General features: G+C 35.4%; 1 protein-coding gene across 3 annotated transcripts in view; it reads right to left on the bottom strand.

The window, feature by feature from the left end:
- Positions 1–3,413: 3,413 nt before the first annotated feature.
- Positions 3,414–27,174, bottom strand: part of SH3GLB1 (SH3 domain containing GRB2 like, endophilin B1) — a 32,895-nt gene continuing 9,134 nt past the window's right edge. The window contains exons 2-10 of one of the 3 annotated variants that reach the window (XM_087820565.1): positions 26,573–26,714; positions 23,862–23,990; positions 21,265–21,398; positions 20,286–20,378; positions 18,382–18,468; positions 12,698–12,787; positions 12,210–12,310; positions 8,311–8,539; positions 3,414–7,959 (exon numbers count right to left, since the gene is read on the bottom strand). In XM_087820565.1, the coding sequence (XP_087676691.1) occupies positions 7,852–7,959; positions 8,311–8,539; positions 12,210–12,310; positions 12,698–12,787; positions 18,382–18,468; positions 20,286–20,378; positions 21,265–21,398; positions 23,862–23,990; positions 26,573–26,714 (1,113 nt within the window). In that variant the 3' untranslated portion in view covers positions 3,414–7,851. The remainder of the gene's footprint in view (positions 7,960–8,310; positions 8,540–12,209; positions 12,311–12,697; positions 12,788–18,381; positions 18,469–20,285; positions 20,379–21,264; positions 21,399–23,861; positions 23,991–26,572; positions 26,715–27,174) is intronic. The other 2 variants (XM_087820562.1, XM_087820564.1) reach the window with 2 other exon arrangements.

Here is a 27,174-nt window from a genome sequence, read left to right as displayed (position 1 = left end):
GCAAAGTGTCCAGTCCCGGAATTGGTCCTCCACTGCCATCCTCGTGGGGACGCGCTCCTGAAAGACCGGCTGTGTGCGCGCCGTTGGAAGAGCTCCTGCGCTCAGGGCCTTGTGCTCTGAGAGGCCCTCGGTTGAATATAACAGGGAAGGAAGAAATGACCTCTCGCCAGGCCACAGTGCTCTGGCTTCCATCTCTGTCTGAAGGAGCAGCGAAGCAGGCACTGGGGACTGTAGATGGTGTTGAAGAGGGTGGGTTAGGGGGTTAGCAAGAAGCACAGGTGCCTGGGTCCGATCCCCGTCACCATGAGGCTGCTGGGGAGCTGGGTCCCCATGAGTTGTGTAGGAGAGGAAAAGAGCTCTATCAAGTAACCGCTGTAGGACTTTGAGTCGTAACGAGCAACTTTATTGCCTGTAATTAAACTGCATGGATTAAAACAGCATTCCATCCCCCCTTCTGTAGGATGCTTCCTCGGAGGCCAGCGGTGACCTTCTGATTTTAACCAGCTTGCAGCCTGCAAAACCCAACTGCGCTGGCAGTGGCCACGGAACGTTTGTGAGGCAACTGGGATAGGAGAGGTGGGGAGGAGCCCGGAGCTGCCCTGGAGTGAGGCAGGAGGGTGGCCTCGCATCCCCTCTCCATCGGTAGGTAGAAAGGGGGGGGGCTGGTTTGTGGACATAAGTATCGCTGGAGGTTATTAGTGATCTGTAGGGAAGGGGACTCCTCCATTTGCTCACCATCTGCCAGGTGAAGTCTCAGAGTCATTGTATTGCAGGGTGTTAAAGTGAGGCATTTTCTCTTTTGTACTCCCAGGTTGACGAAAACTGCAGTACAGCGGTCATGTGAGATTTAATCCTGAGTCAGGGCAAGAGCTCTGATCTTGTTAAGTTAGCTGTGTTTGGCGCTTGATGTTGTCTTTAGTGTCGGCCCTAGTGAGCGACTTCTCCTGAGCAACCAGCACGGGTCCCTGTGGCACAGTCCGTCTGAGGTTTGACACGCTTTGCTTCCTTCTTTGCTTTGGCTGCTAGAATCTGAGTCAGATTTGTCACTCATGCATCACAGCTGAGTCAGATCTATTGTGCATTTTTGGACTATTTTATCATTTTTTTCCTTCGCACATTTACCTTTTCCCTGTTATATGGTATATATTTTCCTAACCATCTACTTTTTTTGAAAGAAGGGAGAGGGAGTATGTCCAGAAATGTAGAAAAGGCTGAGAAAGAGGTAGAGAGAAAGGAAGGAAAGTTAACCCATTCTACAGAGAACATTTACACAGAGCAGCTTAACAATGTAAACAGCCCAATCCTGACTTCATGGAAGTAGGTGACTGATCCTAAATTAACTTGACGTATACCTATAACCAGCAAAAAAGTCCATTCCCTAATGAAGTACTGCTCTGCAAAACACAAATCGGTGATGAGCACTGTGTAAAATGACCCAGAGTCAACGGGAAGTAATGATGACAGATTGTCATGGGATTTACTCTCAAAGAGGAGTAAACGTGTTTTCTATCATATTGATGTCCAAAAGGGGCAGTGTGTCTTTGGGCAAAAACACAATACAGCACCAAGTCTGAATCATTAATATAGATGAGTGGAAATTAGAATGCTGCAAGCAGCTATGGGGATTGCTTTGGGTAAGCTAGCAGTTAGGGGACATGACATTCCTGACCTTGAGCTCTGCGAGATTAGCAATTGCAATTCAAAGCTATAAATGCCGTAGTTGAGTTACATGTATATATTTATGGATAATTAATTCTGCCTGAGGAGGTCTGGAATATCTTCATGGGGGAGGGAGCCTTGGAGCTTATTCTGAAGAGAGGAAACTGCATACAAAAGGTAAGCAGGTGTCAAGGTAGGTGGATGTTTGAGACCACCTACTATAGCTCAAGTTGACTAGAACACTGGACTGGGAAGAAACACACGCCCTAAACTTGAGTCATCTGGCTTCCAGAAAAGTTGCTTGTAATAGCAGACCATCTTCTTTCACCTCATGATCAGTCATTTGTTTTGTTCTCACAAACCCAAAGCCTTCCTTTGAAGTTCTCTTACTACTCACTTTTTATTGGCCGAGTAGTTCTAAGTTATAATCAACCAAACAGATGCTAATATAAACTTACCGGCACTCATCCCAATGTGAAAAAGGGTTGGTATCTGGGGCTCTGCTATGATTACTTAGCTGTTAGCCCTGAATGCCTCTCTTTTGGGAGGACTGCTGAGCAAATTTTAGAATTCGGATACTTCTCTAAATAAACTGCTTTCGTATGGACTGATCCATTCTGTCCTCTAGTTCTGGAGATGCGGCTGGGACTTAGCTCATTACCATCACCTTAGCTGCGCTGCGCCGTGCGCGTCAGGTTCTCACAGGTGGGGGACAAGCCCTCCGAAGCACAGAGGTCAGCTGTGGGCCGGGGGGGGGGGGGGGTTTCAATTAGAAGGGCGAGTTGGGCATGGCTGACCCGCCCAGCTCACCATTGGAGAATGCTTACCCCTTTGATACACTACCACAGGAGCATAGTAGTTGAAATCTTCCATTAGACACCTTGTTGGGGCGTTTTATCTGGTTAGGTTACCGGAGTGTGGAAAAGTGAGACAAAATCTTTAAGAACTAGATTTTGTGGGTACAGGGTGTCCGAGGCAAAGCCCACTTACTGTGACAGCTTCCAAGGCAGGCTGTATTCGGCAGTGGCATTTACTCCAGAGGCTGACGATGGCAACTGCTCTAACATACGCAGCTGGAAACCCTAGTAAGTTAGCATCTACTAGGTGCCAGGCGCTAATCCTTTCAACCCCACGAGGTAGGCTTATAATATTCTTTCCAGAGATTAGCAAACAGGCTCAAGGAGGTTGACTGACACAAAGCCAGGCAACCAAGTGGGAGAGCCAGTGTTCTGCCTACCCTCCAAAGTTTTGGGGAACTATGCTCCCCAAAACCAATGGTAAGCCTGCACCCAAATTAAAAGATTCCAATCTACTTAAGATTGTGCTCCTACCATTTCAGCCAGAGTCGGAAAGGTGATAGTGTGCTTCCAGGAGGCTGAATAAAAGCAAGAGGCAAGCTAATACTCCAAACATTCCCAAAGTATGACAAAATACAGACTAGAAGGCACACCAGTAAACGATGGAATGTCAGGATAACTTAAGATTGACCTTGGTTTTAATTTTGCAGGGTCTTTTTATCTTCCTCTTACTGTTTAAACAGAAGGCTATAAGAACATTCAGCTGGAAGCCCTCCCAAATGAAACAATTTCATACACTGCTGATAAAAAAGTGTAAATTGATTAAGTTTTCTAGGGGTCGAAGAGGCAGTAACAAAAGCTTTTAAAAACTGGCATACTCTTCCCACTAGCAATTCCATTTCCTAGTACTCATCTAAAGGAAATATTAAGAACACATAAAAGATTAGTAACACAATGTTCTTTAAAGCAGTTTATTAGTGAAAAATTAGAAACAACCTAGAGATCGACAGTTTAATAAAATGTGGCACATACGATGGAATACCATGCAGCCATTAAAAAGATGCAGTAATACATTTGACACAGCAGGATGGTCATGGTGTTAAGTGAAAAAGGTACAAAACAGTTTGTACAAGTTGATCCCATTTAAAAAAATCTATAAAAGCACGGAAAGGTCTGGAAGGCTATGCACCTAAATAACTGTTCTCCCTGGATGGTGGTATTATAGGTGATTTTTATCTTTTAAGCTATATTTTCATGTATTTTCCTTTTTACCAACACATCTGACTTGTATTATTAAGAAAGCATTAACAATTCTTAAACAAGCCTCCTTTGAAGTGGGAATGAGAGCAGAGCTTAGCAACCCGAGTCACAGGGAGGCACATGCTAGTCTGATACCACCGTAATGGTTTGTCCGGGTGTTTTGATGCCAAACTGTCAGTGTGTCGAGTGGACATGTGGGTGGTAGTAGTGCTTACCCTTCTTCAGACTATCCTAGTAACCCCCACAGCATTCCAAGCAGTGTTTCCTTTCCTTAGCTGAGCGTGCCCTCTACCTTCACACTTACTCATAAGACAGCCCAGCAAGGTTCTTCTACACTTAAGGCAGCAGTTTTTGGTGCAGGTGCAGAAGGCAGGAATTCCTCAAGTGATGTCCAATAATAGCCCTGAAGGTGAGAGGCAACTTTTCTTTGTTCTACTGAAGTGGTTCTCTACCTTTACCTATGGTTTGTAAAAACAGGTTGCTAGGTACTACCCCTAGAGTTTGATTCAGTAGATCTTGGATAAGGCTTAGGAACAGCATTTTTTTTTCATTCAACAAATATTTATTGAGCACACACTATGTGCTAGGCCTTGTGCTAATAACTGTGATAAAAAGAATTATAGCCTGTATCTCAAAAAGCCTACATTCTTAAGTGATCAATATATACTAAACAAATAAATTATAAAAGTAACTATATAACTATAATTTTGATTAATGCTAGAACAAAGACAATTTTTATCTTAAAAGATACCTTAAAAATGTTACACGAACTAAGACTAGTTCTATATCCCCTTACAAAAAAAATCAGTACAAATTAAGGTAGAAAATACTTGGAAGTACAAATTAGCATTTTGAACAAGTTCCTAGGTGGTGCTGCAATTGCCCGTTTTGGGATCTCACACTGGGAACCACTGCCCAGAGTAGATTTTCTAATTAGGACTATGTGGGAAAAGGGCTGGTGCACTCTTGAAAATCCCTCCTCCCTTTTTGAGTCTCTAGGGGTGGAGAAGGGGTTGAGACAAAGCTGGCTGTAGTCAAACTGCAAAGCAATCTATCTATTATGGCTCCTCACCCAGGCTTGAAGTGCTACATACTAGGGCAACATATTTCAAGATTTCAGGCATTTGGGAGGTACAGCAGGGATTTCTGAGGAATCCCGTCAACAAAGCTGAGCCTAAGTGCACAAAGCTGTTGCTTCTTGTCCGGCACTCCATCACCTTCCCCGCAGTTTATCTCAGAAATGTCTCCCAATATTAGCTCCTACATTCGCATTGGCTTGTTGGCTGGAGGGTAACGGCAGACTATGAGGATGGACTCTCATCTACCGGATTCAGGTTTCTTATTTCTCAAGTTACCTGGAATGAGGCAGAGTCAGTCCCATTTCTGGGGCCTAATCTCCTACAATATGAATTCTTCTAATTAGCACCATAAAAAACGATTTAACACCATGGCCTTTTAGGTCAGATTACTTCAAGGACATATGTAGATACAATCCAACCACTTATTTTTCTGTTTGTAAAAGAGCCTACAATTATTGCCAAGTTTATTTTATTCATGTGTATCCTTCACATATTACTATACCTAAACTCCGGGGCACAGTGTTTATTTAAATAGTTCTGAATTGCACTGTGAATTAAAAGGCTTCCCAAGCTTTTCTTCCGTGCCTGAGAAACTTTATGGGCCTTTACCTGAGTAAAAATTAAATCTATGACTTTAAAACAGAAAACCCCCCAACCAACCAATCACACAAAACCCATTAAAAAAGCAATAAAAAGAACAAATCCACATGTTGTGGTAGATTTGTGGTAAACAAAGGCACAAGAAGCCTTTGAACCTTAGCATTATTGAAGGCTAATGTACATTACTGGGTTTCTATAGTTGATACTTAGTGGAAGGCAGAAGGTTGATAAAAATTTACACTGACTGTGGTGAGGTTAAACCTAGATCTGAGTCTGATCTAAAGAGGGTGGAGGATAGGATAGGAGAACAACATATCAGATCACATATATAAAAGAGGTATCTCTGGTACAGTCATAAATGAGGCCTACAGTCTTGGTAGGTCAGGAAGCTACAAGGGCTAGTAAGGGGAAACTGATATTTAGGAAATTTTCTACTACATGACAAAACTTTCCTTAAAAGCTGCCTAACATATAAGATAGTAACAACCTCAAGGTGGCATAATATTCCCATTTTACTAAGGAAACAGCAGTTTATGCATCATCTGAGTCGAAGTTCAAGAACATAGTATATGAGGAAGACTGGATTTGAATCCAGGACCATTCCATTCCAGTGTCCATACTCTTTCCCCTTTACTACTCTACTTCCTATAAACCTAATTTATAGTTGCTGCTTAAGTTGATCTGATTTTTTTGGTATGATCTTTAAAGCCTAAATCTTGACTTTACATAACATAATACATAGTACTCTAGGCTGTCGGTAGAACTTCCTTCCTGGGGGAAAAAGAAAGCTTTGCTCACTTGGTTCTATAGCTAACTAACCAGCCTGAGCAGCTTTTGGGTTAAGAGTATGGCAATTCACAGTGTGAATCAAAGTGTCTTGTACAACTATAAAATTTCAGAGGAATTTGTCTCACAGCACCGAAATACAAAGGTAACAACTACTGGTTAAGTTTATACTGTGAGCTAAATTATCAACATGTTTACCAAGTTATTAGGAACTCTTAAACACCATTTTGACATATCCTTTTAAGTATTTATAATTTTTTAAAGTACCAAAAAATATCATTTTGATACATTAACATTCCCTCAAGAAATGAGCTACACCTTTGCGCTTCATGTGTAAGTGCCTGAACTACTTTCAGCTGTCAGAATGTGCTACACTCTTTTGGCTCTAGGCCTGGCACATCTTTTCCCCTCTGAAGCACTTCCTCTTCAAACCATCTTCCACTCACCAAATCTGAATCAGGTGACTCCCAAAGCTCCAAAACACAGTACCCTATACCTTCTATCATGACATTGACACTGATTCTGCATCTTGTTCGGTTGGTAACATACTACCTGGACCTCAACAAATGCTTACTGAATGATAGACTAAGAATGACAGAAGTTCCAACATGGAAACAATCTGTGGATTCACAGCAATGGTCCAAATAACAATTTCCTGACTCAAAGTGTGTCACTAATAATTTCATTAGTGTGTGTTTCTTGACTACAGATCCTGATCAAGATAACCCAAGTTCATTAATAAATTTTTAAAATTTTATTAGTAGGTTCAGAGTAACCAAAAGTGGATTATTTGTATACACTTTGCTCTATGATGAATATAGTTGCACTAGTCTGTATTTTTATAAAGATTTGTTGTTCAATAAGAACAAATTCTCTTTACTGTACTGCAGTATATTCTTAATGAGTCCAATTCTAATCATGCACTGTGCCAGTTGAACAAACTTAAACATTGCTTAGTGAACTGAACTTGCCTCAGATGTTTTGGAACCTTTACTGCAAATATACCAGAGAAATATGGTAGTGCTTTTCAAAGACTAGTTGTTCTTAAATTTAATAGAAATCATTCAGTAGTGTTTAATAAAATATTAAAAAAAACCACAACACAAAATAACCCATCGAAACACAGTATTGAAATCATTCAATTTCTGTTGGAAAACAAGGTAAACATGGTATAACTGCATTTCTGTTCATGGAAGCATTCAGAAACATATTCTTCACAAAAGAGGTTTATGTCCTAGATCTCTTTTGAAACCAACAGTTAAAAACAAATTTTAATTTTATTCTTTGGCTATACCTAATAAACGAGTCACTGATATCAATTCACAATAAATTTATTTTACAGAAAAGAAGCTTGCCATTAATGAAAAATTCAGTAGAAAACAGTTCTTCTGCTTTAAGTTGGGGCTCAAAAGTAGAAGCTGCTTATTAGTGAAACCTCAGTAGAAAGATAATTTTATAAGAAAACATTCTTGGCATGAAAGCTCTAACATAAATTCTGTAATGAAATAGTTACCATGCAATTTTATTGGCAGGAAGCCAGTTTCTGATGGCTGGTGTTTTCTTTTCAGTCTCTTTAAGACATTAACATGGAAGATACTAAACCTGCTTTATTTAGTTAATTGTATATAAATACGGTGTCATGATGGATAATCTCTCCATAGTCCACCTATTTAATTGAGCAGTTCTAAGTAGGTAATTGGCACCCTGCCCTTCTGATTTCCCCTTTCCCCCATTAGCCAGTCTGAATCCATTCCAACGACACTGAACACAGTGATCACCTACAAAATAAAAATATTTCCAGTTACTAGGTTAAAAAATAAACACACAGAAAACTAATCAGATTTGTATTTAATTATTCACTATCAAAGGACTTTAAACATTGTCAATTTTGCTAGAAGTTAAAGGATTATTTTTTAGAGGCAGTTTTAGAAATCTTCCAGCTATTTAGCTGTTACAAGTTTTAAATATTGGTGATATTATGTTCTATTTTGTTAAATAGTAGTTAAAATTCTATGAAACATTATTATAACCATCTGAAATCTATGAAACCATTCATGGTAAACTATTTCCAATACTAGAAGATATGTGAATCTCTGATACAGTTTTCTTCTTATACCCACATTACTCACCTCATCTGCCAGAAGTGATAACTCACTACTGTTTGCTGCATCATAATCATACAGAACCCTGGCCTTCCTGCTGCCACTGCCCTCCTTAAGGTCAATGAGGCTGGAAGGAGAGGTCATTATTAGGCCACTTGTTGAAGTCAAGGCAGAAGAACCAGTTGCATTTGATGAAGCAGATGGTACAGGTGCCACAGAAGTCTGATTGTTGTTACAATGATAATTGGATGGAAAACTGTTGAAAAGAAAATGGCTAATTACTTATTTTCAAGTGACCAAAAGCTCCTGAATGCCACCACTTGATGGCAGTGTTTACTTTCCACCAACCTCCACTGTGAATAAAGATTTATAGATGTTAATAATATTTTAATGACAACATGTACTGTCTAGATTATTCCTCTTGCAGTAATTCTTGACTCCTCTAAGCCTCATACACATGAAGTCTGTCAACAAATCCTGCTGGTTCTATTTTTAAAATATACACCCAGGGTTTGACCACTTCCACCACATCTACCACAATCACCCTGACCCAAGCCACCATCATCTCCTGAGTGACTAAGTCATTCCAATAGGTTCCAAGCAGGTCTGTCAGCTTCCACCCCATGCCCTCTAACACCTATGCTCAACAGAGCAACAAAGATGATCTTATAAAAGGCTAAAATCTAATCATGTCACTCCTCAGATCAAAACCCTCCAAAGGGTCCTCATATCTGAATAAAGGCCTAAGTCCCAAAAGTGGCTTCTAAAGCCCTAGGTGTCCCAGCTCCATCTCCTTGATTCATCTCCAGCCAAGTCCTCCTTGCTGTTGCTTGAATATAACAGCTATGCTCCTGCTTCAGGGTTTTTGTACTTGCTGTACCCTTCTTGGAGCATCTTCTCTCAGATGCTGCATACTTTGCTTTCTTACAGCTTCTAAGTCTCTGTCTTCCCTGACTACTACAAACCTCTACTACTAACCGAGGTACTACCTTGCTGTTTTTCTCTCTATAACATTTATCACCTTCTAATATATGACGTAATTCACATATACACTGCTTTTCTACTCCCTTGTACCTCCAAATAGAATGTAGATTCTATGAAAGCAAGGATTTGATCTGTTTGGTATCCTTACACTGTATCCTTTATGCTTAGAATAGTGCATTTAAAAAAATTAAAAGCAAATGTTTCTCTGATGGATAAAAGTGTTCTAATGACAAAAAGAATGAATTTCTAATTTAGGTTTCCCTCTAACGTTAAGAACATTTCCTAGCATCTCTTCCTGAGTGAATTCAGTCCTCAGCAATGATTAAATATACATATTTCTGAAGATAGAAATAAAGCTTTCTCCACACATATGAGGTTTTTATTCAGGATGGTTTTCTGTATTTTAGTTGTAATTAGTTTGGTCCCTGGAGAATGTCAATGTAGCTTCCACTCAGTCTGCCACCATCTTTAATCTCCCATATGGGGTTTTTAAAGTTTCTAACCATGGAATTTTACTTTCAAATTTACTAGTATGTTTAGCCACTATGGTTCACCTATGTCAATTTTGGGGAATTGATGGAAAAAATACAACAAAAAACAAAACACTAACCAACCAAAAAACCTGAAAGGCCATTTTCAACTTCTAAGAACTTTAATGACACATTAAAACTATAGACTTTCTGGTGTAACTTGATATATTAAAACCTCCCAATTATTTAAGAATAAAATGTATTAGTAATCTTGTGACTAGTGCTTCTTATAATAGTATCTACCTCACTGGTGTGAGTACTATAACATTATCACATATGTGGTGCTTGAAAGAGTGTGGAGACGCTAAAGCCCTTCCTAGGTGATTGCTGTCCTTCAGTTACTACTACTAATAACGCTGCTATTTTAGCCATTAACATGACCACCTCGTTTTACTCTTCAGAAATAGTTCTTGAACTTGTTACTGTGTACCTGGATGACTTTCACGTTCTGCATTTGAATATTTCTATATTCTAAAAAGCATAACCTGCAACAAATTAAAGGCCAAAAATTTCTTCCACTCTATCATTGGTCATTACCAGTACTATAATTCTTTGAGGGCAGAGAGACAAGCTAGACATTCTTTCTCAGAGTAATAGCACCAGTTTTACTTTGTAATGTCTGAGCTTATCCTAAAGTGCAGCAATAACTAGATTTGGTTTGAATGGCTGAATTCCAAGCACTTGTGTGGTTTTAAGCAGAAAGCAAGAATGAATGGTAACAATAGCAACCCCTCTGCTGCACTTCCAGAGTATTAGGACAAAGTGAATAGAAAGTACTAAAGCTTCTTGGGCTTAAAATAGTTGTAATGATGAGGGGAAACCAGTGTTATTCTGCTTTCAGATATTAATACCACTAACAAAACTTCAAATATAATAGAAATGTAAATCCTTCTGTAACTCCTAGTAGAATAACTAATGGCATTAGGCTACGACTCATTTTTAAGATTTAAAATTGGTTTTGTAAATGTGCCTAATTTTGTTCTAAGTCTAGTTTTGAAAGATTAATATGCAGAAAGGAACATCGAAGTGTTGAGGGCATTTTTGCCTTATTTCTTGAAATAACTTCTCTTGATATTCCTCCTTCAAATATTACACATCATTCCCCTGCTTCCATAGTTCCTCACTATATAAATCTTAAACTCTTTACACCACTTTTTACTTTAAAGGGCATTCATACCATGACCCTGCTTCACTCTTCTGGCCTCATCTACATCCCCCATTCTTAACTTGAACATTTTGCTCCAACCAGAATAAACTACTGTTAGTTCCCTGAACTTGTCACACTCTCTTTCCTCTGGCCCTTTTATACACATACATATTCTTCCTTGCCTGGAATACATGCTCTTGCACCTCTGTTTCTCTAAATCAGGGGTGGGGAACGTCTGGCCCTCAGACCGTATATGCGTGCGAAATTATTTGGTATGGCCTGCAAGTGGGACTCGAAATTCAATAAATCTAGCTTTTTTCATAGCTAATTTTTAAGTTGGTAATTCTGTATGGCCCTCAAATGATGTTATAAATATCCAAATGGTCCTTGAGGGAAAAAAGGTTCCCCCTCCCTGCTCTAGATTATTGCTACTAAAATAATCTCATCTGTGTAACTTTGCTAGACCCACCTGAGTCACAGTTAGATGTCCCTCACAGTAGCCTGCACTTCTACCTTGCTACTTATCACATGGCCTGTCCACCCATGTCCTGTGTTGTGACAGCAGAGACCACGCTTGTCCTGTACATCATTTTATTTCCAGTGTCACCTTACAACATAAGGAGCTGCATAAGGGTAAGCCATTTTGAGTTCTATTTGCTTATATAATACTAAAGTACAGAACAGTTCAATAATATGTGAACTTTAAATACTGAATGAAAATTTGGCAGGTATTCAATAAATACTTGAATGGTTGATCTTATATGCTTTACATTCTATTATTTTGCATTAAAGTATATCACTGCACTCACTAACACCAATGGGCTTGAAGTCTTACATAATATTCTAAAACCTTTTTTAAAAACAGTGAAAAAGTAAATAATAAATGTAAGTTTGTTTATCTCTAGGGGCAGCTGTGTCGATTTACTTTATCTTCCTCAATCAACTGCAAAGATTTTTAAGAGAAAAGTGAACTTCAAACATATTTAAAGCTTTTAAAATATAGCACTATAAAGGTATTCACTTAAACTATCTTCTCATCCCTGTTAACATTCTTCTGTGCCAGAAGAGCTCAAAGTGTTTTTGTAACCTCAGGAGTCTGATACTTACTTTCCTTAAAAAATTTGTTTGATTTTAAGCAAGCTAATAAAAAAAAAAAAAAAGCCTTTAATTTTTCTAATCTTCACTTCTACTACTACTACTTTATATGCAAAAACCTGAATTTCTTCTCTTATCAGGAATTTCATGTGTGAAGAGGAAATTACCACCTTCCCAGTTGTTTCTGGAGGTCTAACATGTACTGGTAACATTGTGCATAGTAAGTCATCTGGGCTTCTACAAAGTCATTCAGACAGCGGAGGTGATGGGCCTGTAAAGGAAAGTTACAGTCACTTCTTAGCTCTATTATCTACTTAAAGTGGTAAATCATAAGGGGAGACAGAACACAACACTGTACTCAGGGAAAATCACTAGTATCTAGCATTTTACTACAAGGCTTATTAAGATTGACCTCGGTCAACAGTGTAGTAACAAACTGTCTAGCCAACAAAAACCAACAAACGGTTCAAACAGTTGATTATGGTGGGAGAACTAGGTGATGAGATGTAAACAAAACTTTAAAATATTTCTTCATATATCTTAAAAAGTGCCTCCCTGATAAATGACTAAAAAGGAAGTTCAGGCTTTCTTTCCCAAACTGCCTGAGGACTACCAAAGTCTTTCGTCCCAAATGAATCTCCAGTAAATGAGCACTCACGTGTGTGCTGCTGATTCCCTCCAGCAGAAGTCTGGTAATCTCTGCCTGACGGTCGAATTCACTCTGAGTTATTCTCAGTTCCTGTTCAGCCTTAAATTGGAACACAGTTTTAGAATCTCATTAAGAGGACTTAGTCTATTTTACACACATTTGTGTAGACTGTTTAAAAAATCCCCCAAACAACCCCAAAATGACAACCCGGCAATTCTCTGATTCTGCTTTGTATCTAAACTGGTCCCTGGTTTCATGACCTTAGTTTTTCTATATTAATCTAAATAGAACTGATTCCTTACCAGCACCTGACTCAAAAGAATCTATTAATGTGAAAGCTTAATGGCATACACATAAAAGCCTAGAAAGACTACTGTGGGACAATCAACATATTTCTAAATATCAACTTTGCCATTTTATAAAATCTTAAAATGTATAAAATATTTTTAAAAATTCTCAATTACTACTATAGTTACTTTTCTTTGAATTTAAGATAGTCTTTAATCTCAAATGAACTACTTCAGAATGAAACCATAGGATTTTAACCTCTTGTGTTTAGTTACCAAACACATACTTGCTTCTAGAACATAGTTTTTAGGTTCCATCAAAGGATTCTTTTTCCTCCATAAATGTCTTTAAGTTTTCTTCCTAAACTTTACATGAAAAATGTTTTAAGCAGAAATATTATCCATAAGATATGCTACGATTTTTCTGCAAGTTAATGGGTACCCTCCAATGAGTGGTGTGCTGCAGTAAACTGGCTTTCTAGGAAATAAAAAAGCACAAATGTGCTGATTTTCATGGTATAAATACTCCTACCACAGGTGATTTCAAGCTACCAAGGTGAAGTCCCTGAACTTGGAGCTGGAAAGAGGTGTGTGAATTACAGTACATCACTCTAGCTTCAACCACTGATAGAGGTATAGTGCTGCGGAAAAAAGTTCACTAAGAAGTCAACATGATGTAAAAATAGTAAATACTGGCAAAAACCATCTTCTCAAACCTTTAGCAAGAGTTGGTTGGTAGTAAGTGAGGAGGTCACCCAAAATGGTTGGCTTTCTTTCACTGGGAATCATCATTGTTACTAATGTCATTATGATATTTTCTACCTCTGCAGAATAAATGGCTTCTCGCCTCCAGCCAAATAATTATAGTATTTCCAAGACAATGAAAGTATAGTAAGTATAAAAACAAGGTGGGAATTTTTTCCTTTCACACCCCATCTCCCTCTCTTTCACCCCTGGTGGCAATAGTTAACCTAGTGAACCAGTCAACAAGGAAGTAGCAGCAAAATAGAAAATCAGTTGCTATAGTTTTTCTCATTTCATTGGCAACAGGCCTGGCAGAGGGAACTAAGAACTGACCACTAGACTGGATTACAGAAATAAGCTTAAATTACTCAGTAAATCAAGTGTTAAAATTAAATTTACTTGACTAAAACCAGAATGAATACACGGTGCTATGATAATGGGGCTGAAGTAAGCTTCATATGGAAGCTAGTACGAAGTGAAAAAAAGTTCCAGGAGAAGAAAAGAATCAATATTCTTCCTAAGGAAAATGTTCAGGAAAACATCGATCACTTCAGTGTTACATTTGCACTATTTACTGTTCTGCTTGCTTGAATGCAAAATGTTTTGATTAATAGAAGTAACCATAACAAACCAAAAAGAAGTAAATGAGGCTAGTTCCATGTAGATCTTTGATTGTGCAAGTACAACTTGATTTAATAGCCTTATTAGAAATGGCAGAAAAGCCTACTAAATGTCAATATTTTTGTATAAGTTATAAGCAAGTATGCTAAGTAGTAGACTAAAAGTGACCTGGACGCTTGAGTCTGAAGTGGAAATAATGTTTTTTTTCTCTTTCAAATCATTTTAATAACCTGCCAGTGAGTCAAAATATGAAAAGAAGATTCAAACTTGTTCCCATTAAGGGGGACGCTACCATGATTGCCTCGAACAAGCATGATCAAAGGTAATGATGACATCAGATTCCAAAGAAGGTATTACGAAGGCTTCATGGCTCCCGGACTGAAGAGTTTGGTTTTGGTGATTCAGTGTCAAGATGTGGAAATAATGTTTTAAAGCTAGAACACTGAATAAAAATTAAAAAAAGAAATATATATATATATATATATATATAAAATGATCTTAAGGACAAGGGATCAGTCTTCCATGTTTGAGCAAAATTTAATTATTTAATTGTGAAGAAAGGTACCATGTTACAAAGCCTAGGAAGTCATTCTTTTGTACAATCTAGACTTTATATTTAGAATCGGTAAATGACAGGAAGGAAACATCTCATTTTTTAAAAACAAGTTTCAGTGTATGACTAGGGTACTTGCAAAAAAATGAAATTCCCAAATCATTTTTGACACATATAATTGATCATAATAATCTGGGAGGCTGAGGTTAACTGAAATTAGGTTCAGTGTAATCAATTTACTTGGGAAGAAAATGATCCATATTACATGTAAAAAGAGTTTAAAGAAAGACAATAAATTGAAAGGGTTTTTATTCTGTCTTCCAGAAGATCTCATTCCCTGACTTAATTTTACAATTAAGATGTAGAGCGCTAGGGAAAAGACCTACTGCTTAGAATTACTGTTACTGGGCTAATTGATCTAGAGGTATATGATAGCATAACTTGGATTAGGAAAGCAAGTAGAGTTCTTTTAAGATGTAACTTGGGAAAAGGGCAAGAATTTGTTGGTCTGTGATATCAGCTAGAAATTTAGGTCGTTCATTTGCTGTGACAAACTTGACCAGTGTTACTTACTTTATCCTATGGGCTTAAATCTTGTAATAGTTCAGAAATATAAATTTTTAAAATTAAACATTTTAAAATTATGACAAAAGTGAAATTTACAGAAGAAAATCAATTTTGATATATTTCTTAAGTTCCTCTCATATCTACATATAAGTAATATAAATATTTCTTTCATGAATTGCTTCCCATTATATCAAATATTCCCCAAAGTTGTAGAGACTGCGGAATCGAATCAGAATTTTTTTGGTATGCCTGCATGCTAACCAAAGTGGAAGAGACCCTGGTTTTCCTGTTTAACCTACATTCTCTTCTATATTACTCTTCTATCTTTTTACGCTAGAGGTTCAAAAAGAAATCAGAAGCCAGGGTGAAACTATAACTAAATTGATGAATAGATTCCACAAAGGGGTATGAGAGCATAAGTCAAAAATTTCACATTGGATTTCCAAGTTATAGAATCAACAGCTCCATAACTTATGCATGGTACAGACTGTATAGTCAGCGATCCTATAAAGTCAGAAAATTAAAAGTTAAAGTGTGTAAAACTATCCATAGTCAGGAGCCACACCACTACCTGCCCTCAATCCTCAAGATTGTCCTCATCTGAAGGTCAGATTTTGGTAGGCCTGAACATAAAAAGTAAATGAAAAATGCTTCTGAAGACTTCCAATAGCATTTGAAACAAAACAAATCTGTACTACAGTCAAAATTTTATTTATTAATTCTTGCTTAGTTATTTGATTTCCAAGGCCAGAAAGATTAGAAATGGTAAAAACAGGCTAGTAGCAGTCATATGGACAGCTTCTAAAAGTGACAGTTTGACACTGAGGAAGAAGACAACACACTTCAAAGACAAACAACAGACCTGTTACAATAATGGATATTCATAATAAAGACCCTAACTTTAAGTAAAATTAAATATATGCTATCCTGTATTTAATGCAGCAGTGAAATACTCTTTTACAAATGTTTTCAACTAAAGTGACAGAAAAATTGGCTTTGGTGATGGAGAGAACAAGCTTCAGTTTACCTAGAAAATTCATTTGTGTGACATGAAGACAGAGAACACGGTGTTAACTTTATTTTACATTACTGCCATATGAATAAACCAAGTATTTAAACTGTCTTCTGGAAAGGCACTGCAAAGATTACCATTTAATATAACAAGTATCAATAGTGTGCAAACAATATCTCTGCAGCACTGTTCTACTGCTCTGTGGACCTGAGGGTTCCATAATCATTTTCAGATTTTATAAGATACAGTAACAAAGACTGTGACTGGCCCTACAGTTATTGCCCAATATTTTCTGAGTGAATGACAATAAAATTTTTGTTTCATAATTCTGTAGTTTAATAATTTACTTACTTTTGTCACTTCCTCTGCCCAAATCTAGCCAGCATTAAAAATTAGAGAAAAATATACAGCATGAAAGTTGGAATTTAACATTTTTCTACAACTTAGTATAGAGAAATGTAAATACTTTCATTCAGATGACATACTCCTTTTTCCAGAATCACATTAGATTAAATACAGTAGTAACTAAATTAGTACAGCTTAATACATATGAAAGTATGCCTTCATATGTATAAATACTATCAACTTTTGAATAACAGTTTTCTAAAACTAGGAATATTTAACCCCTCTTAGTTCTAGTTTTCTCATATGTAAGATGAGAAGTTTGGACCAAATGATTTTTAATTCTTTATTAGGCCTAAAATTCTACAATTTTAGGAAATTAAAATAAAGCAAAGAGAAATGGACAATGAACACTGATACAGCCATTGGGACGGGGGGGGGGAGGGGGGAGTTTGCAATAAACTAGAGATATAATGAATTTAAAATTACCAGACTTAAATACATCTTATTATAAGTAGGTGACATTAGTAATAAAATAAATGCTGAATAAATGAAACAGTCTTGCTAATTGTTTGGAATATTTTTACAAAAGAAAAACTTATGATTTACATACTATATTGCCAATGATGGAAATAGTCTCATATTTTCATTCACCTACAGATAGGACAATGGAAATGAATGAATGCATTCTCTTGCTATCTAAGAAAAGCCCTCATTTAGCCAGGGCTTCATAGATTTCCCCCCTGCTTTTAGTTCAATGCTAATATTAGGAATAAAAGCAGTTAACTGCCAATTTATTATTAACAGTACTACAGTTTCCATGTCACTTCTATGGAAGTAATGTATCTAGGAGTATAATATACCAAACACTCATAAATCTTTATTGGCTAACATTTTTAAGATTTGGGCAATGTTCAGATTTTTAGTATTTCTATTTTGTTAAAAAATAAAAATTCCTAACATCTCTAAAGTTTCCTCAAATCAAGCTCAATATATACACTGGATATTACATAACAATTCTCATTCTCAATTGTTGCCCAAGGTTATCACTATTCTGCAACTTTCTTAAGTGAATTAGCACATGGGGGAATGGGCCTTGCCATTATAGGAGTACCTAAATTACTGGGGTTTGTCTTGGCCTGGAATTGTGAAAGAAATTAATTCCATGTTGAGTTTGGGTGAAAATTAAGGGAACAATGAAGGTACCGAGAAACAAAGTAAATTTGTGTATATCTTATGCCTTTCTCTAAGTAAATTTTGTTAATTTTCTTTGCCAAAAGTGAGCATATAAAGTGCCAGCTACATTAACATCTTTTATAGGATATAAAAGGTACAGTAAATTTATGTGTAAAATCAGATTCCAGTATCTGAATTTGGTATAGCTAATATATTTGGCAATTAGGACACATACTTTCTTTTTAGTTCCAATATTACTTCAGCTAGTATTCCCTATATGTTTTGTTAAACTAAGGAATGCATGGCTTTAAATATTTTAGACCTTCACATGCAGATAATAGCAAGAGAAGGCACTTATTCAAGATGTAGAAAACACAGTAGGCCAACAAACCTTTAGCCATTTTACATGCAGGAAGTTGAGCATGTAAGAGAAATTTACCATAATGTTATCTCCTTCAAGGCGAGCTGAGTTTAGTTGCTTATATACATAGGTAAGAGACAAAGAACACATTATACCAATGGACACAGTGAAACAAGTTATTTCTGCACAATAGAGAACACACAAACAGGTATTAAAACAGCTGATAAAACGATTTTCTACTTAAAAAAAGAACTATATTTGTTCTATGGAATTTCATAGTGGTGCTTATTCAATTTTCCCAAAGATTCAAATTTTCAAAGACAAAAAACATGGTTGATGCCTGATTTTAAATTAGAATCATTTAGGGAAAATGCATCATTTTAAAAACTGCCACCATTACGTATAATTTTTATTAAATTTTCACCTATGAAAGCCCTTCTGCCTACCCACAGCTTTCTTATTCAAAACTAGTCACAAAACACTCCATGGAAACTTATAAATAAGTGAAATCATAGAAAGTCTGAGTTTAGAGTAACCTCTTCAGCTGCAAACTAGGAACCAAGAAATGTGTCAAAGAAGAAAATAAATAAAGCAAACCCAAACTTCTAGTGGTTTCTATTTTTCTGTATTCTCTAAGCAAATGAAAATAAATGCAAAATGCCTGTTTAAGGAAGTTAGGCTGTTCTTGATGATGATGTCAGGATAATTCTGAGGTGAAACTGATAGTGAATTTGGAATTACTGTCCTGTCAAAGATAGCTCTTTTCTTGCAGTAATTAATACAGAATTTCCAATAGGAAACCGTCTAGAAGAAAATAATTTATTTTGCTCATAAACGGTACTGGGGTAATCTCATAAGATCACTGTCCAACACCAAGTTACCAGTTTTAAATTTCATTCAAAACCAAGACTCAACCTTTTCTTTCTCAAAACAAGAGAGCCACAACAGACTTTTACCAGCAATGTGGTAATATGCTTCTTAAGGCAATGCTTTTTGATGGTGGCAGTGGTAGTGAGTTAGGAACAGAAGGCAGTGGGAATGTCAGACTCTTAACAAAACATATCTTTTAGCTCAAATTAAGAATTAACTGGGGAGCACCTTTCTAGTTGCTAGATGGGATGCTGCCCAACTCATGAGATTTATGAATGGCTTAATCAAGCTAGTTAGGTCTTCAAAAAAAAAAAGAATTAACTTATTAGTTTCCTCTAATAAATTCAGGCTTGTTTATATTGTACTACCTTAAAGGTGTTCCAATTCAAATCTGATTAATCTCTTCAAACTTTGGAATAAAGATTTAAATAGTATAAATGTTAGATTAAATAAGCTTATAAATTAAACCTTTAGAGAAAGTTTTATATGCATATCATCTATATTTAATATATACCCACTCAGTTTTATCTGAGGTTTTTATGAAAAATATACAATAACTTATTTATCCAAATAGGTTTCTTCTACTTGTCACCTGTAAGTCCATGTGGTCACTGTTTAAATGTTTTTGGAACTATTCTTGGCGACAACTCCTTTAGTCAGTTTGTCACATGGGAAAGGGAGTCACTTCTACTTTTAAGCCACATACAAGCATTCTCAAACGTGATTCATTCTCATTTTAATTACTATTTGTTTTTATATTTCAAATATAAAAAACCCATTTGCTATCACTGGTGGCAGGATATTTAAGTAATATGACAGCTTGAGGAGCAATTATTTTTTTTTTAGTAACAGGGGTGTCACTGAAATAAGAATATTGCCTATTGATAGGACTACTTTGTACTGATTTGGATGTATTAAGTTCTGATAAAAAAAAAGACACTCTGAAGTCATATTCTAGTCTTAATCACAAATTGTAGCTTGCATGATATATGAGTAAAATATTTTACAAGTCTGAAAGTTATTAGTCTAAAATTTTTTTTTTTAAATTAAAAAACATTACTTACTGAAGCTCTAGCTTCTGCAGCTTTTGCCTTTTTTAGTCTGGTTTTTGCAGCATCCAAATCCAGTCTCTTATTTTGTAGTAGTTTCCTTTCTTTCTATAAGTTTAGGAAAGAAAAATATAAAGGCTAATGATGTTAAAATCCAGTAAGAGCATACTTTTAAAGTATTTATTATTTTCCATTAGTATTTAAAGTATTATTTTCCATTAAATATAGGAATCTGCTGATAAACTGAGCCCTATAATTACAAAATTGGCTATAAAGTGACCATTTTGGGTATGTGACTCCATTTTCTTTTCAATTTTAAAACAACTGAGACATTCTGGGTATCTGGGAAAGATGGCAGGTGATGGTAGAAACAAAGGAATATTAGTTTTAATATTTTGGGATTTTGCCCCCCCACGGAACATCTGGTAGTATCTTCTTGGTTATCACAAATGGGGAAGGAATATTACTAGCATCCACTGGGTAGAAGCCAGGGAGGCTGCTCAATATCCCACAATGCAGTACAGCTCCCACAATGAATTATTTGGCTCAAAATGTCAGAAGTGCCCAGCTATGTGAAAAGAAATAACAGACTTCTAGGGATGCAAAAAGATAGGAAGTCTAATAGCCAGAAATATAGCTTCTAATAATTAGGTTTCTGGCTCACAGTTTACATGAATCGTTCCATGGCTATACTAGTGATATTTTGTGCCATATTTTTATAATCATTCCAGGAAACTCTCTATAGATTTTAATGCTGGTAATAAGAATGGATGTAAGGGTAGCTCAGCAATACTACAGAGGGAAAAAAATGGAGTCCATATAATCAACAGTCCTTTATTTTGGTTAGTTTTGTGTTCTGTTGGATATATACCTAGGTAGATTATTTAAATTTTCTAATCTGTGACATCTACACAGTCAGGAAGATGGCAAATTATTCATTAAAAACTGTAAATATATAAATATTTTACTAAAAATGAAACACTTTTCAACTCACAGCAATTGTTTTGTAATCTCCTTCAATAAAGTTTCTTAAAGGAGTGAGAAAGTTTAAAGCTGATGTTTGAATCAGCTCTCTGTCTGCGGTTCCAATACGTTTTTGTGTTTCTCCACATTTAATAAGAGCATTACCTGCAAAGGGAAAAACATTTTTTTTAACCATTGTTTGATAATGTCAGAGGACAGAATCATGCTAAAATAAATCAGCAATTTGATCTGCTTCATTGTTGTCACTTGTTTACCTAAGCAAAAATCAAATAGAATAAACTGTAGTTAAGGCAGTTTTATTTTAAAAGTAATAAGATTATAAATATCTAAATAAAAACGGCAAAGATAAACTTGTAATCATATCATAGTTAATTGTACTAATTCTACCAATGGGACAAAAGGGGATGCATACATTGAAAAGTATGTACCATCACAGCTCAAAACGTGTAGACCCATTTATAAAAGTATAATGCTTAAAATATTTTAATAAGTTGGTCAAGTCAAAATTTGACTTCTGTTCCTATATTTATGCACTTATCTCAAGTATCTATAAGTAACAGTATATATCTGTATTTTAAGTTAAAGAAAAAAATCTATGTTTTGAAAGAAAAGTACTGAAAACAGGGTGAAAGAAAAGGGAACCATAAGACCAAGATTCTTCTCCCAGTTCTATTTCTAATAAGCTTTAGTTCTGTGGATCTTAATTCCTTCATGTTAGGATGAAATTAGATGTGACTGGTAAGGAAGGAAGGTAATAATATAACATAGTTAAGAGCTCAATTTCTAGATACAGATGTACATTTGATTTACTAGCTGTGTGATCATGAATGAATTATGTAACCTCTCTAAGACTCAGTTTCCTTTCTTTAAAATGGAGATAACAGAATTTATATTATAAATAGGATATAAAGTGAGGATTTACTGAAATAATACTTATAGTAGTATTCCAATGCCTGGAATACTCAATTGTTAGCTATTATCAATTAATAATAGATTCACAAAGCCCAATTCCAATAATCAGGGTACATTCAATGGAATTATTAGAGATGCAAACAGATTAAAAAGGAAAAAAATTTAGAAGCTTTTCAAATGATCATGCTCCACTAGGCCTTCAATATGGTAAAGGAAAGGGCTGAGTCTCCTTAAACCTTTATGACTCTTAACATCTAACTATGTCTGGCACAAGCAGGCAATAAAAAAATCTGTTTAATGTATAAAGTTTTTCTAAAACTCACAGCTAAACTTTAGAAGTAAAACTATAAAAATTTAAAGTATTTCCCAACTTCTGAAAAAAATAATATTTTGAAAAACACAATGTAAACACTGTACATCTAAATGCGTTAAATGGCACTCATTACACAGTATTTAGGTTATTTCCTTCTGACATAAAGAGAATTACTAAAGTTTAAGTTCATTCAGTTCCAGAATTTATGAGCTATTTCATAAATCAGGACTATATTAAAAAATCATTTAATTTACCTATCATTTCATATCCACTTAAGAACCAATTTCCTGCAGAAATCTTAATAAACACTTGAACAATTGGAAAAAAGCTATAGAAATCCCAAATAGCCCTATGTTCTGTGAAAATTAGATTTGAAGGACAATGGTGTATAACTTTGAGTTTCAGAGTTATACATTAAAAAAGTCAGTACAGCCCAGCCAGCGTGGCTCCGTGGCTGAGCATCGACTCAAAACCAGGAGGTCAGAGTTAGATTCCCAGTCAGGGAACATGCCTAGGTTGCCAGCTTGATCCCCAGTCTGGGGTGTGCAGGAGGCAATCCATCAATGACTCTCTCATCATTGACCTTTCTATCTCTGTCCCCCTTTCCCTCCCTCTCTCTGAAATCAACAAAAACATATTGAAAAAAAAAGTCAGTACAACAACTAATAAAGCTGGAGAAAGTGTAAAACATGACTATAAAAAATTAAACTATGTGAAAATAGAAATGAAATGCAATTCAAACATCCAGAAATAACCATTGTTAACATTTTTGTATTAATGACATTATGTGTAATGAAAGCACTACTGATTTGTTCAAACACTTACTATGTGCCAGGTACTTTTTTAAAGAAATAAGCTCTCAAGGAAACTTAAAAAAAAAAATAGAGGAGACATGTGTAAACAAAAACTGCAATATATCATAAGTACCACAACAGAGGTGTTTGCAAGGTTCAATGAGAGTGCAAGTAAAGAATTCATTTAACTTTCTAAATCTAAAAAGATCACATGAGCAAAGCCCAAGGAAACCGACAAAAGGCAGGTAAAGGCCTAGGGTGGGAGGGGGGAGGAGAACAAGTGGGAAGTGGCGCACATCTGTAACACTCTCCACAATAAAATGAACTAAAAAAAGGACAGAATATAACCAGTAAAAAAAATCTCATGATATCTCAGAACAATATATGCTTAAATATATTAAATATTAAATGGAACTGTGCATACTTATTTCTAACCAATAATTCTCAATTCATCCAAAATTTTAACATAAAAAATTTGAAGTTAAAAGTGATTCCACTAATAGAAGGTAAAAGTAAATGATGTCTCTAAGTAGTAAAAAATCTAAAAGTAAAGATATTTAACAGACATTTTGCCTCTCGCTTACTTACCATAAGCTGTTCCTGGGCCAAACTCAGTCCCTGCATCAATCATATACTGTCCCAAAAGTTCTGGGTTGTTTACACGACTTGGAGCTTTTCTATCCAGTTTCTCATAAACAAATTCTTCTATCCTGGCATCTATAAGGAAAATTATCAATTACCAATGATTTCAAAATAGCAAAGCTATTTAATAGACTTGTTCCACTACTAGCCATTTATCACCCTGTAGAATTAACATGAAATTAGCATACTTTCAAGTATTTATCTTAATATATAATTTTTAATTTATATGTTAGAGTATTATATAGCTCTAAGAAACTATTTTAGAAATATGAAAATATTATGGAACAAAAATAAGTTAAAAAAAGTAAAACTATTATATAACTATTTCATGGGATTTTAAGTTTCAAAAAAGGGCTGGTATTCACTTTATATCTAGTGAAGTTTCATTTGCCCCATTCATATGATGTCTAACTTTTAACTTTGGATATATGTTTTTAATTTCACAAGCAGGGATTTCCAATTATAAAAATATGGATATAAGAAAATCCTAAGAGTCACATACTTCTGACACCCTTTTGGGCATTTGCTAGCTCTCTCTCCTTCCTAGAGTCTAAATATAGGCATAGGAGATTAAGAATAGAGTAATCCAGGCTTGGAACAGTCTACAGACAGAGGTCAGCAATATGATGCCTTGGCTTAATTTTATTTAATTATATTTAAAGTATATAAATTTCTAGATGCCTCTGAGCATGTATTCACTCAAAAGATTTCACCATTAAAAATAAGATTAAAATACAAGACAAAAGGTTAAAAGCAATTATAGAACACTAGTATAAATGGAAAGAAAAAATATGAATAAACATTTTACTGTAATACTCAAGAAATTCACATTTACACTGCTGCCTAACAGTGAGGTGTTTCAGAGACAAATGAGAAAAAGTCCCAAATTTCCAGAAACAATGATTAAATATAGATTAAAATTATAATCCCAAAAGAAGTTAAATATGTTCCTTTTAACCATCTCATATAACTCCTCCACAAGTGGAAGTTTACACAGTGCAATGAAATTTCAAAAATGAGTTGAACCAATAAAGAAATACTTCAGGAGTTGGCAAAAGTGTTAATTATAAAAACACAAAATAGGCTGTTGAAATAATACTCGCTTTTGTGTTAGACACTGGGGAAGCATCAGAAGGGTTCTTAAGAAGGGATTTAAAAACCATAAAATTAGTTAAAACCAACATGAGTCAGTTTAAAACTAATCATTTAGATGATGTTACCTAAATTTCAGAATTTCATTTTTTGACTTGTAGAGTAATTCTTAGCTTTGCTGCTTTCTACCTATTTAGTCAAAAGTATAAATCCCTTGTTGATTTCATTCAGTTAATAAAACATTTGGTATATTTTAAATTAATGTTTCATTTCAATAAGTCTTAAAAAATATGTAGGCAACTCTGCTATAATTTAATATATTTTTCTGAAAAGCTCTAGGTTCTGTAAAATCATACACTAAAAATGAAAGGGCTTACAGGAAGAGTTGGGCTTGACTACTCAAATTCTAAGTAACTTTATAACCAGAGCACAAAAAAAACTCAAAAAGAATTCTGTTACTACTCTGGCTTAAAACACTAATATAAAATTGTATTTATGAGCCATTGTAACTTCTTTGTACTAACACTATTCCCATTTACCAGTCGTACATGACTTTATTTGCCATTCTGGAAAACATGTTTTAGAACAGACTATGTATGTGAGGAACTCTGGATAGAGCAAGGAGTGAGAGGAAAAACATCTACTACTTTTTTTTTTTTAATGTGCTAAGGTATATAATTTAAGTAGCCTTAAATGAATAACAAATACCACATGGTATCCAAAGACTAGTGTAAAAGGCTTAGTTTAAAAAGTCACTGCAATTTAAATAAAATGGCACAGAATTTAATAGTTTGTATAGTGCTTGAGTTTTATGTAATAGCAACAAAGTTGGAATTTTAAGTATCTAAAAGTAAGTTTATGGCACTCACAACATGGTCACAATAACACTGGGGGAAAAGGGGAGGGAAAGCAAGCATTGTTGCCTTTGTCCTTCAGTTCTGATAAGTAAAGCTCACAAGTGAAATGACTGGGTGTCAATACACTTGGTTCTAGTTCAAGTTCCCCTTCTAATTAGTTATGCTACATTGGACAAAATGGTAACTTGTGAATTTCAATTAATAAACAATTATTGTGCACCTTATCTGCAAGGTGATATGAAAAACCTTAAGAGTTGTGCAAAAATCAAATGGAATAATTTATGTAAAAACATAAAACAACATAAACATAAATCATTGGTAACAAATTAACTTTTCCCCTTAATTATCTAGGGATAATTCTCCCCTGGATGAAACAGGAAGATTAATTTACTTCCACAGCCCTTCATAACTCTTAAAATTCAAAGTTACTGCCTGAAACTGAGTTTTCAAGAGGATTCTATAAAAGCCCGAAAAACATTATTTGTCAATCTGTTAGGGGATACACAAAGAAATGTTTATCACTGTCCTCTTCACCAAGGCACAAAAAACAACCACCATAAGCCTCAAAGCCACAAACAAAAAATTCTGTTTTTCAACTGCAATTAAAACTTTTTTTTTAATATTAAAAAACCTACTAACGGAACCTTTAATAGGATTAGTCAATAATGATTACTCAATAAGGTAGACAAAAGGTAAAAAGTTTCTTACTTGGATTTGGCTGCAATAACACTTCAGTTTGTTTCATTATTTTTTCTGTCCATATTTTGGTACATTCAGCTTTGCTAAGGAGGTTCTCTAAGTGAGCATCCAATTCTGTCTTCTCTGCCTGGCCAAGCTTTTCTTCCGTAAACTGTTATTGATTATTAAAAAAAAATTAAAGATACCTCAAATACATTTTAGGAACCTTTATCAATAATTAAAAACAAAACTCAAATCCGAACAATGCCAAACATACAACTGTTTGTAAACCACTGCATATGAATGCTTTTTTTGCCCCTATGGTAATTTTGCCCTTATCTATACCTCTTTTGTAGTACTTATGGTCCTATCTTATAGTTAACACATACTTAGTTCTGCTAAATGTATGGTGTGAATTGTGTAAAAAATTTAGCACGCTGTCTGGTATATAAAGTATACAAATATTGCTGACTTATAGAGGTAGGGTAGCATGGGGTAAGGAATAAGAGCTTTGAGTCAGTTGGATCTGAATTCATATCCTGGCCACAATGCTAACTGTGTGACCTGAGCAAGCTTTTGAATATTTTCTTCTTAGGTATCCTCTATCATAAAAGAGAGGCAATATATATCTT

The sequence above is a fragment of the Miniopterus natalensis genome, chromosome 9, assembly GCF_054644295.1.
Source record: "Miniopterus natalensis isolate mMinNat1 chromosome 9, mMinNat1.hap1, whole genome shotgun sequence".
NCBI classification, from domain to species: Eukaryota; Metazoa; Chordata; class Mammalia; order Chiroptera; family Miniopteridae; genus Miniopterus; species Miniopterus natalensis.
Note: the sequence above shows the minus strand (reverse complement) of the source record. Positions and strands in the feature narration are given on the sequence as shown.